This window comes from Caretta caretta, chromosome 5 (genome assembly GCF_965140235.1).
Source record: "Caretta caretta isolate rCarCar2 chromosome 5, rCarCar1.hap1, whole genome shotgun sequence".
Lineage (NCBI taxonomy): Eukaryota > Metazoa > Chordata > Testudines > Cheloniidae > Caretta > Caretta caretta.
The window spans coordinates 50,100,175-50,115,795 of record NC_134210.1 but is presented as its reverse complement, the minus strand read 5'-3'; the positions used below and the strand labels follow the sequence as shown (position 1 = coordinate 50,115,795).

General features: G+C 42.3%; 2 protein-coding genes across 6 annotated transcripts in view; one reads left to right on the top strand and one right to left on the bottom strand.

Moving 5' to 3' along the window:
• FCHO2 (FCH and mu domain containing endocytic adaptor 2) overlaps positions 1-2,880 on the top strand; it is a 234,000-nt gene extending 231,120 nt beyond the window's left edge. For all 5 annotated transcript variants that reach the window (XM_048849328.2, XM_048849325.2, XM_048849326.2 and 2 more), the window contains one exon: positions 259-2,880. In XM_048849328.2, coding sequence (XP_048705285.2) covers positions 259-281 — 23 coding nt within the window. In that variant the 3' untranslated portion in view covers positions 282-2,880. The remainder of the gene's footprint in view (positions 1-258) is intronic.
• Positions 2,881-5,921: 3,041 nt separating this feature from the next.
• LOC142072135 (myb/SANT-like DNA-binding domain-containing protein 7) lies at positions 5,922-13,806 on the bottom strand. Its single transcript, XM_075128545.1, has 2 exons — positions 6,950-13,806; positions 5,922-6,361 (listed from the first exon to the last, which is right to left on the bottom strand). Exons 1-2 carry the CDS (start codon positions 7,530-7,532, stop codon positions 6,276-6,278), a joined length of 669 nt encoding a protein of 222 aa, XP_074984646.1. The 5' UTR covers positions 7,533-13,806; the 3' UTR covers positions 5,922-6,275.
• Positions 13,807-15,621: the final 1,815 nt, after the last annotated feature.

The window sequence follows — 15,621 nt, the reverse complement described above, 5'->3', positions numbered from 1 at the left end:
ACTAACATGATTTACTAATGTAACTCTGATTTTTCTAATTATCTGTATGGAGCATTTTTATACTTTGTCTACTGATTATCTGGTATATAAACATGGAGTACGTATGTGATGCATAATGAAAATAGTTATTGGTGCTTACTATAGGTGAAAACAAAAATACTGAAACTTTCTTTTATCTAATGTTTTATAGTCTTGTTTGTTGTAAAACATAATTACTGTAAATATTATAATTGCAAGAGGCTATTTATATTTTTTCAGGACGATATATGGCAGATTGCTGATGAACCTGTGGAAATCATTGGATCAAAGGAGCACAAGAAGCTCACTCTATTTTCTCTACCTTTCAAACACTATTTTAACATGCATTAATTTTTTTAAACTTTGACCTGTTTGGGGGCTCACTACAAAATAAGAAAAATGCACTTTTTTAAAGAAGTCATTTTGGGAAAAAAATGTTATTACTTTATAATAGCACTGAAGTGAACTTCAACACTGTTTTGTAAATGATCAACTACAATCGTTAGGAAACTTGTTTATTCAGATTTTAGTAAATTTATATAAACCTTAAGTCAAAATACTAATCATTAGCTATATTGAAAATGTATGAAACTATATTGTACTGTAAACATTAAACATAAAAAACTAGGAGAGCAAGCACGAAATATATTAGCTTTGCATAAATAATATTCAAATGTAAGTTTTCAGTTTCCTTAATTGCCATTGTGCAAAGCAAACAGAGGCAAAGATAATCTCTCCACCCACTTACATTGCATTCATGTGCTATAAAATCAGTTGTTAGAAAGAGATGTATACAAAAAGTATGTGATTCCCATGTACCATATATTAAAGTGTAAATTGTTTTATATATAAGATTTAATTTTTTTTCTAAGTGCAATGTGTTAAAAATTGCAAAAGGCAGCAGAGATACTTACTTCTGCTGTTAGTAAATTTTATGGAAGTTGTGATCGTTTGAATTAATGCTGTAGACTTAATTTATTTTTATATGGATTACATAACATTTGTGCCTTTTTTTTAAACTGTGCCTGTCCGATTTGTTGTTGTTGTTCCTCACTTCCTTTTTCAGTCTGGCTCTTCCATACCGTGGTGTTTATGTGTAGTGCATAGAACTTCATAAAATTCCTTTGAGTAGAATTTAGAAGGTATATTTACAATAACTGGAGGTTGCTTTGTAAAATGTTTAAAATACTGGATTACTTCGTTATGGGGTAATTGCAATAAATGCAGCCATTGTAGAGGGAAATGCATAGCGCAAGACTTTAATATAATCACAGAAAAACTCAGTGTCAAAGTTTCAACTTTAATCTCACCAAAGATGTGTGAATTCTGAAGATGCATAAAGAATGATAAAAACAGGATAATTTTTAAAACAAATGTAGCATTTCCCTTCACTCTGACTACTAAGTTGTTGAAGATTCAAGTGCTTTATGGACTTGTGACATGAATGTAAACCTTTGTGCTTTGTGAGGAATAGCATTTTAGAAAGATATATTTTTGGCAGCAGCAACAAAAGTGCTGCCATTTGCATTATTAATTTAAGCTTCACTGAAAAACTACCAATTTGTATGTTTGTATTGTCACCTAATCTGTTTGCCATATGCAAAATATAGGGCAGTGATCTGAAGTGACACATCGGTAGCATTTCTTAAAACCGGTTAGGTAACTTCAAAAATCTGTCATGTATTGTGCTGTTGTTAAACAAGTCCTTATTAAGTGCAGAAATCAAATGTTTTGGGGCAGAATAATTTAATAACCTGCAAATGGGAACTGTATATTATAATTCTGAATATCGGTGTCTATTCAGATTATATACTGGAAGCAATAATAAATTTTTTGTTTGTGTAATAATTCATGTAAAACCACTAACAAATTGGACTGCTAAGCTTTACACAGATGAATTTTCAGGACCTTTAGACACTTATGTAAGTTCTGATTCATGATACACATTACAGACAAAAGAGTCCATTGTTAAACAATATACAGTACAGTATGTGCTTTTTATATGTACTCCTTGTTATAACAAACCTGAATTAAATTTGACTGGAGCAGTACATATGGCTCTTAATTTGCTAAAATATTACTCTTTACTGAATGATGAACATAACTAGAATATCTAATTCTTATTGTAATTGGCATTTAAAATGGTACAGTCTTTTACTGGAATCTTAATTGTAATCTGCTTTGCAATCAAACAGTGTGTTTAACCTGACAGTTATTTTATTATTGAAATCCAAGAATTATTTTACTCTCCATTTTTAATCAAGTACTACTTAAATTTCTAAATTTATGCAAGTAGTTAAGTTTCAACAATTTTAAACTAGCATTCATACCATGTGATAAAACATAATTTGTAATGGGTACCCATTACAATTTTGAAGCCATACAAATTTATATAGACTTTTTGTAGAGAAATCCATAAACAGTGTAAAAAAAATTAGATATTTGATGAGAAATGTATGTAGCAAGCTGGTTCTTGCTTGTGTATACAGTGATAACCTTTGTAGCTGCCTCCTATTGAGAAAATGAATTTTTAAACAATCCTAAAGGATCTGAGGTTTGTATGGATTATTAATACTTTGGAGTGTAAATTAGAACAATACAAATTTATCTTACAAAAATTTGTAAATACTTCTGATTTTTCATAAAATGTAAATTTTCAAAAAAACCTGCACCCATAATAAACATGTAATATATAATTTACAAGATGATTTATGCTGTTTATACTTACAATAATCAACAATACTCAAAATTCCAAATGCTTAATACAGGGGTAATCTTGTGCCATAGTATCTCGTTGGTTGGAACATATTACTTTATTTGCTCATTATTTCAAAGAATTAATAAATACCATCTGTTGTGGAACTGTTCTGGAACTGTTCTGGAACTGTTCTCTGGACAAAGCAAGAAGAAGGGTGTTTTGATAGAAAAGGGAATTCAGCAAAGAGATGATTCTGAATTTTACAGATATTAACAATATTGGCTAATCTATTCCTAGCAATGAATGTTACAAGAATAATCTGACTCCAGTGGATTTTAAATGTATATTTGAGTGGGCTTCTAATTGCTTTTTCTAAAACTGGCCTTCAGAAAATTGCTAAAAGCAGAGCATCTGAGCCTTTAAAGCCAGTCCTAATGAATTTTGAAAGATCAGAGGAGGATACAAGGGGAGGAAAAAAGGGCAAAAGAAAAACATAGAAGGCTGTTGACTTATGAAGTCGTCATAATATAAAGCATTTACTAAGCAATTAAAATGTCTCTTTCCCCAAACATTTTTCAAATTAGTGCACACAAAAGCTAGCAAAGAAGATAAAATGTTTCATGTTTTTCCTAAAAGCAAACAGTTCCATAAATGTTCTTCCTAGACTTCTGAAGACAATTTTTTGTATAAGCTAATTTTTCATAATCACACAAGGAAACCAATAAGAGGATTTAATTTTTGCTTATTCTGTATAGAAAATATACAAATGGGTGACAATGCTCCTTTCTGCACCTTTAGTCTTCTTCACCAGTCCTGACTGACTATGGAATGCGTATACCAATATATTCCAGACTTCTAGCACATATCCTGAACACAGGAGGGAAGGAGCATTAGCTCTGAGAACATTCCTTCCAGAGACTGGCCACAGAAGCAATAGTTGTCCTGAAACAGACTTTCCGTTATCTTTTTATTTCAGCTGAAAATGAAGACAAATTGTTGAACCTCTCAGTGACCAGCAGGAAACTAAATTCCAGTTGAAACGAATACTTCCCCTCCAATCCCGCCCTCCTGCAAAAAGTATATTTCTAAAGAAATATCAAAGGGTCTTATCTGAAATAATCATATTGTACCTGAAACTCTCGTAAGAGATTTATTTCCCCTTTGAGAGAGAGGGAGAGATGTTTAGAATGCTGGCTTCTGTCTTTCTAAGGGTATGTCTACACTACGAAATTAGGTCGAATTTATAGAAGTCGGTTTTTTAGAAATCAGTTTTATATATTCGAGTGTGTGTGTCCCCACAGAAAATGCTCTAAGTGCATTAACTCGGCGGAGCGCTTCCACAGTACCGAGGCAAGCGTCGACTTCCGGAGCGTTGCACTGTGGGTAGCTATCCCACAGTTCCCGCAGTCTCCGCTGCCCATTGGAATTCTGGGTTGAGATCCCAGTGCCTGATGGGGCTAAAACATTGTCGCGGGTGGTTCTGGGTACATATCGTCAGCCCCCCGTTCCCTCCTTCCCCCCCCCCGTGAAAGCAAGGGCAGACAATCATTTCGCGCCTTTTTTCCTGAGTTACCTGTGCAGACGCCATACCACGGCAAGCATGGAGCCCGCTCAGCTCACTTTGGCAATTAGGGGCACATTAACCACCACACGCATTATCCAGCAGTATATGCAGCACCAGAACATGCGATACCGGGCGAGGAGGCGACGTCAGTGCGGTCCCGTGAGTGATCAGGTCATGGACACAGATTTCTCTGAAAGCATGGGCCCTGACAATGCATGCATCATGGTGCTAATGGGGCAGGTTCATGCTGTGGAATGCCGATTCTGGGCTCGGGAAACAAGCACAGACTGGTGGGACCGCATAGTGTTGCAGGTCTGGGACGATTCCCAGTGGCTGCGAAACTTTCGCATGTGTAAGGGCACTTTCATGGAACTTTGTGACTTGCTTTCCCCTGCCCTGAAGCGCATGAATACCAAGATGAGAGCAGCCCTCACAGTTGAGAAGCGAGTGGCGATAGCCCTGTGGAAGCTTGCAACGCCAGACAGCTACCGGTCAGTTGGGAATCAATTTGGAGTGGGCAAATCTATGGTGGGGGCTGCTGTGATGCAAGTAGCCCACGCAATCAAAGATCTGCTGATATCAAGGGTAGTGACCCTGGGAAATGTGCAGGTCATAGTGGATGGCTTTGCTGCAATGGGATTCCCTAACTGTGGTGGGGCTATAGACGGAACCCATATCCCTATCTTGGCACCGGAGCACCAAGCCGCCGAGTACATAAACCGCAAGGGGTACTTTTCGATAGTGCTGCAAGCTCTGGTGGATCACAAGGGACGTTTCACCAACATCAACGTGGGATGGCCAGGAAAGGTGCATGATGCTTGCATCTTCAGGAACTCTGGTCTGTTTCAAAAGCTGCAGGAAGGGACTTTATTCCCAGACCAGAAAATAACTGTTGAGGATGTTGAAATGTCTATATGTATCCTTGGGGACCCAGCCTACCCCTTAATGCCATGGCTCATGAAGCCGTACACAGGCAGCCTGGACAGTAGTCAGGAGCTGTTCAACTACAGGCTGAGCAAGTGCAGAATGGTGGTAGAATGTGCATTTGGACGTTTAAAGGCGCGCTGGCGCAGTGTACTGACTCGCTTAGACCTCAGCGAAACCAATATTCCCACTGTTATTACTGCTTGCTGTGTGCTCCACAATATCTGTGAGAGTAAGGGGGAGATGTTTATGGCGGGGTGGGAGGTTGAGGCAAATCGCCTAGCTGCTGGTTACGCGCAGCCAGACACCAGGGCGATTAGAAGAGCACAGGAGGGCACGGTACGCATCAGAGAAGCTTTGAAAACCAGTTTCATGACTGGCCAGGCTACGGTGTGAAAGTTCTGTTTGTTTCTCCTTGATTAAACCCCCCGCCCCTTGGTTCACTCTACTTCCCTGTAAGCTAACCACCCTCCCCTCCTCCCTTTAGTCGTTGCTGCTTCACAGTCATGCATTCGTTATTCATTCATCACACAAATAGGGAGATGACTACCAAGGTATCCCAGGAGGGGTGGTGGAGGAGGGAAGGAAAATGCCACACAGCACTTTAAGCACAGCACTTTAAAAGTTTACAACTTTAAAATTTATTGAATGCCAGCCTTCTTTTTTTGGGGCAATCCTCTGTGATGGAGTGGCTGGTTGGCCGGAGGCCCCCCCCACCGCGTTCTTGGGCGTCTGGGTGTGGAGACTATGGAACTTGGGGAGGAGGGCGGTTGGTTACAGAGGGGCAGCAGTGGCAGTCTGTGCTCCAGCTGCCTTTGCTGCAGCTCAACCATACACTGGAGCATACTGGTTTGGTCCTGCAGCAGCCTCAGCATTGAATCCTGCCTCCTCTCATGACGCTGCCGCCACATCTGAGCTTCAGCCCTGTCTTCAGCCCGCCACTTACTCTCTTCAGCCCTCCACCTCTCCTCCCGGTCATTTTGTGCTTTCCTGCACTCTGACATTATTTGCCTCCACGCATTCGTCTGTGCTCTGTCAGTGTGGGAGGACAGCATGAGCTCGGAGAACATTTCATCGCGAGTGCATTTTTTTTTTCTTTCTAAGCTTCACTAGCCTCTGGGAAGGAGAAGATCCTGTGATCATTGAAACACATGCAGCTGGTGGAGGGAAAAAAAGGGACAGCAGTATTTAAAAAGACACATTTTATAAAACAGTCGCTACACTCTTTCAGGGTAAACCTTGCTGTTAACATTACATACATAGCACATGTGCTTTCGTTACAAGGTCGCATTTTGCCTCCTCCCACCGCGTGACTACCCCCTCAACCTTCTCCCCTCCCTGTGGCTAACAGCGGGGAACATTTCTGTTTAGCCACAGGCAAACAGCCCAGCAGGAATGGGCTCCTCTGAGTGTCCCCTGAAGAAAAGCACTCTATTTCAACCAGGTGACCATGAATTATATCTCACTCTCCTGAGGATAACACAGAGAGATAAAGAACGGATTTTGGTTGAATGCCAGCAAACATACACTGCAATGCTTTGTTCTACAGTGATTCCCGAGTACGTGTTACTGGCCTGGAGTGGTAAAGTGTCCTACCATGAAGGACGAAATAAGGCTGCCCTCCCCAGAAACCTTTTGCAAAGGCTTTAGGACTACATCTAGGAGAACCGCAAATGCCAGGGCAAAGTAATCCTTTCACATGCTTGCTTTTAAACCATGTATAGCATTTTAAAAGGTACACTTACCAGAGGTCCCTTCTCCGCCTGCTGGGTCCAGGAGGCAGCCTTGGGTGGGTTCGGGGGGTACTGGCTCCAGGTCTAGGGTGAGAAACAGTTCCTGGCTGTCGGGAAAACCAGTTTCTCCGCTTGCTTGCTGTGAGCTATCTACAACCTCCTCATCATCATCATCTTCTTCGTCCCCAAAACCTACTTCCGTATTGCCTCCATCTCCATTGAAGGAGTCAAACAACACGGCTGGGGTAGTGGTAGCTGAACCCCCTAAAATGGCATGCAGCTCATCATAGAAGCGGCATGTTTGGGGCTCTGACCCAGAGCGGCTGTTCGCCTCTCTGGTTTTCTGGTAGGCTTGCCTCAGCTCCTTCAGTTTCACGCGGCACTGCTTCGGGTCCCTGTTATGGCCTCTGTCCTTCATGCCCTGGGAGATTTTCAGAAAGGTTTTGGCATTTCGAAAAATGGAACGGAGTTCTGATAGCACGGATTCCTCTCCCCAAACAGCGATCAGATCCCGTACCTCCCGTTCGGTCCATGCTGGAGCTCTTTTGCGATTCTGGGACTCTATCATGGTCACCTGTGCTGATGAGCTCTGCATGGTCACCTGCAGCTTGCCACGCTGGCCAAACAGGAAATGAGATTCAAAAGTTCGCGGTTCTTTTCCTGTCTACCTGGCCAGTGCATCTGAGTTGAGAGTGCTGTCCAGAGCGGTCAGAATGGAGCACTCTGGGATAGCTCCCGGAGGCCAATACCATCGAATTGTGTCCACAGTATCCCAAATTCGAGCCGGCAACGTCGATTTAAGCGCTAATCCACTTGTCAGGGGTGGAGTAAGGAAATCGATTTTAAGAGCCCTTTAAGTCAAAATAAAGGGCTTCATTGTGTGGATGGGTGCAGGTTTAAATCGATTTAACGCTGCTAAATTCGACCTAAAGTCCTAGTGTAGACCAGGGCTAGATCTCTTTCCAGAATCCAAGAGTGGGATAAGGCTGAGTAAAGTTTTTCTGTATCCCTCATTGAGTGCTGGTGATTTCCAGTCCTGTTAGGTTCCCCCATCACATCCATTACCTTTGACCAAGACCACTACATGGGATTTCCTTCCAAAACAGTCAACTAAAGTTCTGTTATCAATAAATAAGAACACTCCTTTCTTTCCCACCGTTGCCCCAGAGCCAAGTGCATCACTTTTAACAATCAGCATTCCTGTCATGCTTGAAAGCAAAAGACTGAAGGCATGATTCTAATGTCAGATGTAAATCGGAAGTGACTCCATTGAAGTAGAACCCTCCATACAAACAATTTAACAGAGATCAGAATTCCTGGGAATCCAGCCTATCTGACTTTTCTCATTTTAAGTGGACGACCATGTATTGCCCCAACTACTCCAAACTGGATTTGTACTGTTCCAACACGCTTATTGCTGAAAAGAAAGCTGTTTAATGTATTTAGAAAATGACATACTTGATTGCTCACACTATTTCTAAATAATATTTTAGATTTTGGTAAACAAAGTAGGACACGTGAAGTAGATAAGACATTTCTGCTTATCAAGTGGAACACAGATCGGGTAATAAACCTGGTATTTTGATCTATTAGCCAGGAAAAACATACTATGAGTCAAATACTATTAAATAAAAAAGCTTGCATGTTTCAAATAGGTTTAAGAGATGCATCTGAGTAGCTATGAAACTGGTGTTCTTGGAAATGGTTTCCGTTTCACTCATCACACAACTGTAATTTTACTTTACAGCATTCAAGGAAAAAAATATCTGATTTATCAGAAATTCCTCCAGGGCAGACTCCTAAACCAGAAACATTTCAAGCTATTTTCTTCTTTAATGCCATGTTAAATTACAATTCATGGGATAAAATTGAAGGTCCTTTCATGGACCAGTACCTGATTAAAAGACAGGAGACAACAGGTAGGAATGAATTATCAGTTTTCAGAATGGAGAAAGGTACATAGTGGTGTCCCCCAGGGACGGGGACCAGTGGTGTTCAACATATTCACAAATGATCTGGGAAAAGGGGTAAATAGTGAGGTGGCAAAGTTTGCAGGTGACACAAAGTTACTCAAGAGATAGCTAAGTCCAGAGCAGACTGCAAGGAGTTACAAGGGGTTCTCATAAAACTGGTTGACTGGACAACACAATGACAGATGAAATTTGGTGTTGATAAACGCAAAGAAGGGCCATTGGCAAGCATAATCCCAACTACACATACAAAATGATGGGATCTAAATGAGCTGTTACGACTCTAAGAAAAAGATCTTAGAGTCATTGTGGATAGTTCTCCATCCACTCAAGGTGCAGTGACAGTCATAAAAGCGAACAATGTTAGGAACCTCTAGGAACGGGATAGGAAATAAGACAGTAAATATTATATTGCCACTATATAAATCTATGGTATGTCCACACCTTGAATACTGTGTGCGGTTTTGATCACCCCATCTCAAAAAAAATATTAGAATTAGGTATGGAACAGGTTCCATATGAGGAGAGATTAAAAAGACGGACTTTTCACCTTGGAAAAGAGACAGTTAAGGGGGGATATGATCAAAGTCTATAAAAAGCATGAATGATGTGAAGAAAGTGAATAAGGAAGTGTTATTTATCCCTTCACATAACACAAGAACCAGGGGTCACCCAATTAAATTAACAGGCAGCAAGTTTAAAACAAAGTATTTCTTCACACAATGCACAGTCAACCTGTGGAACTCCTTGCAAGAGGATGTTGTGAAGGCCAAAAGTATAAAAGGTCAAAAAAGAATTAGGTAAGTTCATGGAGGCTTAGATCCATCATTAGCCAAGAAGGTCATGAATGCAAGACCATGCTCTGGGTGTCCCTAGCCACTAAGTGCTAGAAGCTGGGAGTGGACAACAGGGTGGATCACGCAATAATTGCCCTGTAATGTCAGGGTTGGCTCCAGGCACCAGCATTCCAAGCAGGTGCTTGGGGCGGCAATCTGCAAGGGGCGGCAGACCACGTGCCGATAGGGCATTTCCGAGGCGGCGGCAATTCTGTGGCAGCTTTTATCTTCAGCTGTCCATGGCAGCAGCTTCTATCTTCAGCCGCTCATAGCAGCAGCAATTCGGCGCACTGCTTGGGGCGGCAAAAACAGTAGAGCCGGCCCTGTGTACTGTCCATTCCCTCTGAGGCACCGGCCACTGTCAGAAGACAGTATACTGGACTGGATGGATTACTGGTCTGACCCAGTATGGTCGTTCTTATGTTCTTAAGTCGTGCTCATGAACAAACTGATACGCAGGTCTCTTAATTGAAAACGTAACAATCTTCAACGTTTTGTACAATATTGTTTCTTGAGTGTTTCCTCCCAGACCTTATCTGACCTGCCTCCTTATTGACATACAGATGTTACCTTTCCCCTTAGTTAATTTAATTCATTATCCTTTCACTGTTTCAAAACCTCTAGAAACCACATAAATCATCTTTAAAGAATGCTGCAAGATTAAACGCAATATGTTTTTTAGAAAAACAAATGGTCTTACCTGGGTTACTTATAAGCCTTCATGAAAAGAATTGTAAATCTTGTGTCTTATACACACTACCACGTATGTCAGTATAAGTTATGTTGCTATGGGAATGTGAATAAGCCACCCTTTGAGCGACGTCAGTTACACTGACCAGAGTGCCGGTGTGGAGACTGCTGTGCCAGAGCTTCTCCTGCCAACATAGCGACTGCCGTTCGTGGAGGTGGCTTTATTATGCCGACGGAGCATCTCTCCTATTGGCATAGAGCATCTTCACCAGTAGTGGCATAGTTGCATTGGTGCAGCTGCACTGCTGTAGCGCTTCTGATGTACGCTAGCCCTAATTTACATTTCACTATTTATGCTGTTACGTTTGTTTTTTTTCTGAATTACTATCAGGCTGGCCAATAGGCCATTTTTACTTGCCCTATTATTGAGTTTATTATTTCTTTTGTAGCCCTCAAGCACATACTGTTGCCCTTAACAAATTACTGTAAAAGACACCCTCCCTGCCTCTAAAAGCAGCCAATCTAGGATCCATATTCTACCACAAGGTCTTGTGACCAGATGCCCACTGAAGTTAAGGGAGTGCCCACATACTTCGTTGCAAGATTGGGCCCTAAGGCCCATCTCCTTTGCTCACATGGAGCCCCATTAATGTCAATGAGACTTCTCACATGTGCTAAATTATGCATGTGGGTAAATGTTAGCAGGATGAGAGTCTAATTTTAAATGTGAAGCAACTCATGACTAACAAATAAGGAGGTAGAACACTGATTTATACAAGATCACGAAGTAATTCTGGTTTTACATTACAAATTAATTTTTTTAAGTTTTTACACATTTCAATAACCTAATGCAAACTGCCATGTTTTCCTTGTCAGCTTGCACTTTGTTTAAATCAATGCCTATTTGTTCTTTTCTATTCTTTTTATCTTTCACAATTTTGTCGTTTAGTTTGTTTTTTATTATAGCCCATTTTGCATGCAACTTTTAACCTTTGCTGATTTTTGTTTTACCTACTGTCTTATTTCTTTAATTTTCTTTAATCCAACTCTGTGTTATGAACTAATACTATTTTTTTATTTTTAAAATGTTGTCATTTCGTTTTAACCTGTTATATTCATTTTAATACTTGCCTGTATCCTCTTTCCTGTATCTTACTCATTAGATGACCCATGGTCACTTCAAACCTCTATCAGCATCCTAGCCCCAGCCCCTCTCCAATAAAGACACCATCTGTTCCCTAGCACAAAACTGGCAAAGCTCCTCAAGCTGTTTGGTCTGTAGGGGCAACGGCTATAACCCAGCCCTTTATTAGTAGTCACATGCCCTTAGAATGTCCCAATGAGTTCCCTCTTGACCATGGTTAATAAAAGAGCTCTCCAAAGGAGGAGCACTTCCCCAACTTGCTCTGGCTCTTCATCCATCCAGCTTGTTCTGGTATCCTTTAAATGCCCTTTCCTTTCTTCTGGTCAGATCCACTCCTTCTATTATATGGACTTTCATTTTCAAGACTCCATAGCCTTTTGATCTGCACCATCTATTCCCAGTTCTTATATTGGCACCCATTACTGTAATATCTGAGTCTCTGATGCCCTCTGGATACTGGTACTGATCTCATCAGACAAGATATGGCCTCCACATAAGAAAAGGTTACAGGAGATAACAAGATGGCCAGTTGCCCTCTGATGCATCACAACCAAAGCCCGCAAATTACTTTGGGCCTCAAAGGAAGAGGATTTTGATGAGGGAGAACACTAATCAAGACAGAACTATTTCCAGATCCTGACCAGCAACCAGATCTCTTTCCTGAAAGCAAATCTCCCCATGTTACCTAAGGTGGAATCCTTTATTCTATATACCCTGGTAAATCTAGACTTAAGGCTTGTCTACACAAATAATTAGTTTGCTGCAAGCTGAGTGTGTGACTACTAATAAGGGACTGAGTTCTCACTACTGCCCCTACTGACCCAAAAACTTAGAACTTGAGGAGCTTTGCCAGCTTTTCCTTGAGAGATTTGCTGTTTTCCCTCCACTAGCCTACCACAGACTCTCCATGTCTACACTACCACTTACGTTGCTCAGGGGTACGAAAAAAACCACGCTCCTGAGCAACGTTAGTTTTGCCGGCATAAGTAGTAGTGCAGACAGCACTATGTCAGTGGGAAAGCTTCTCCTGCCAACGTAGCTACCGCCATTCATTGAGGTGGTTTAACTAGGTCAATAGAAGAACTCTCTCCCGTTGGCGCAGAGCTGGTGCACTGGTCCAGCTGCGCCGCTGTAAGCTCTCCAGCACAGACGCAGCCTGAGTGCTCATGTGCACCCTGCTGATGTGCATTAACAGTTTGTTCCGGTGCCTTGATCTAGTTCTCTTTGAAACAGGGTTAGCTGAAAGCACTCCGCCGAACCATCAACGAGTGTTAGCAGGGTGCGCACAGACAGCTAGCCCTGGTCTACACGAGAAAATTAGTCCTGCGTAACTACATTGCTTAGGGGTATGAAAAGTCCACATCCTTGAGCAGCATAGTTAAGCTACCTAAGGGCCACTACAAAATTGTCGCCCTAAGTTACATTGCCATACAGCTGCTGCAGTAATTAAATCGCTTGTGTGTGTTCGCGCTACGCTCCTTGTGTTGGCAGTGTACGTCCTCACCAAGAGAACTTGTAGCAACTGTACTGTCATTGTGGGGCAGTTCCTAAAAGTCAGTAACAGTCGATGTAAGCAACATAGTGCCTACGCTGACACTGCCTCAAACTGACTACATCGATATTGATTCTGCACCTTTCGTGGAGGTGGAGTTAAATCAGCATAGCAGGACAGTTACGGCAGTGGGAGCAAAATCTTAGTGTCAACACTTACATAGTTAGGTCGATGCACGGCAGCTTATTACAACGTATCTCTGTTGTGTAGACCAGGCCTAAGTCCCCATGTAGACAGTGCTATGTCCACAGAAGGATTCTTCCGTTGACCTAGCTACCACATCTTGGAAAGGTGGATTACCTATGCCAATGAGAGAATCCCTTCCAGCAGCGTAGACAGTGTCTACAATGAAGTCCAACAGCAGCGCAGCTGTGCTGTTATAGCTAAGTGTAGATGAGCCCTTAGTGGCAGGCTAGTGCAGGGTAGATTTACATTCCAGCTTGTCACGGTTTAACTGTTCATGTAGACAAGTCATAGAATCATAGAATATCAGGGTTGGAAGGGACCTCAGGAGGTCATCTAGTCCAATCCCCTGCTCAAAAGCAGGACCAATCCCCAATTAAACCATCCCAGCCAGGGCTTTGTCAAGCCTGACCTTAAAAACCTCTAAGGAAGGAGATTCCACCACCTCCCTAGGCAACGCATTCCAGTGTTTCACCACCCTCCTAGTGAAAAAGTTTTTCCTAATATCCAACCTAAACCTCCCCCACTGCAACTTGAGACCATTACTCCTTGTCCTGTCCTCTTCCACCACTGAGAATAGTCTAGAACCATCCTCTCTGGAACCACCTCTCAGGTAGTTGAAAGCAGCTATCAAATCCTCCCTCATTCTTCTCTTCTGCAGACTAAACAATCCCAGTTCCCTCAGCCTCTCCTCAGAAGTCATGTGTTCCAGACCCCTAATCATTTTTGTTGCCCTTCGCTGGACTCTTTCCAATTTATCCACATCCTTCTTGTAGTGTGGGGCCCAAAACTGGACACAGTACTCCAGATGAGGCCTCACCAATGTTGAATAGAGGGGGACGATCACGTCCCTCGATCTGCTCGCTATGCCCCTACTTATACATCCCAAAATGCCATTGGCCTTCTTGGCATTTGAAAACTTCGCCATGAGTTTTCAAAGATAATGGCCAATGGCTCTGCAATCACAGCCGCCAGTTCCTTTAGCACTCTTGGATGCAACTCGTCCGGCCCCATGGACTTGTGCACATCCAGCTTTTCTAAATAGTCCCTAACCACCTCTGTCTCCACAGAGGGCTGGCCATCTATTCCCCATGTTGTGATGCCCAGCGCAGCAGTCTGGGAGCTGACCTTGTTAGTGAAGACAGAGGCAAAAAAAGCATTGAGTACATTAGCTTTTTCTACATCCTCTGTCACTAGGTTGCCTCCCTCATTCATTAAGGGGCCCACACTTTCCTTTGCTTTCTTCTTGTTGCCAACATACCTGAAGAAACCCTTCTTGTTACTCTTAACATCTCTCGCTAGCTGCAGCTCCAGGTGCGATTTGGCCCTCCTGATTTCATTCCTACATGCCCGAGCAATATTTTTATACTCTTTCCTGGTCATATGTCCAACCTTCCACTTCTTGTAAGCTTCTTTTTTATGTTTAAGATCCGCTAGGATTTCACCGTTAAGCCAAGCTGGTCGCCTGCCATATTTACTATTCTTTCGACACATCGGGATGGTTTGTCCCTGTAACCTCAACAGGGATTCCTTGAAATACAGCCAGCTCTCCTGGACTCCTTTCCCCTTCATGTTAGTCCCCCAGGGGATCCTACCCATCCGTTCCCTGAGGGAGTCGAAGTCTGCTTTCCTGAAGTCCAGGGTCCGTATCCTGCTGCTTACCTTTCTTCCCTGTGTCAGGATCCTGAACACAACCAACTCATGGTCACTGCCTCCCAGATTCCCATCCACTTTTGCTTCCCCTACTAATTCTTCCCGGTCCTTAGAAGCTCCTCAGGTTCAGACCACGTATAAAGTATTTGAGGGTTCCTCCTTCAAAAGTGCCTCCCCTGCTCCCTGCCATCCTCAGAATCATCATTGGAAGAGTTGGACCCACATGGAGAAGTTCTCTCTATCAGAGAGACTCTGGATAGGTCATTGTCTATCCCATATTCTGGTTCACTGAGGCCTATTGCAATTTCCTGAGCTTTGCCATTTCACATCCATTTCCAGCTTGTTACTCTTCCATCCAGGCTCTTCTTCATCTCCTGAATTTTTACCAAACTATCAACAATTACCTTGGACAGCCTTTGTTAGCCAAAAAGTTTCCTTTGGCTAGGAAGTCCCTGAAGTGACACATTCAGGTAAGACCGCCGACGCTTACTGCTCTCCACATCTGCCGTCTGTCTTGCCTTTCTCCTCGTGTAAGAATCTTCATCTCAACAGTCCCTCCACTTCACCTCAAGGAGGACTGGTGCCACTTGTCTTCTTTTCACACTTCTCATATGTACTTTTTTCCTGGAAGTTGTAGACCAAAGTGGTGGACTACT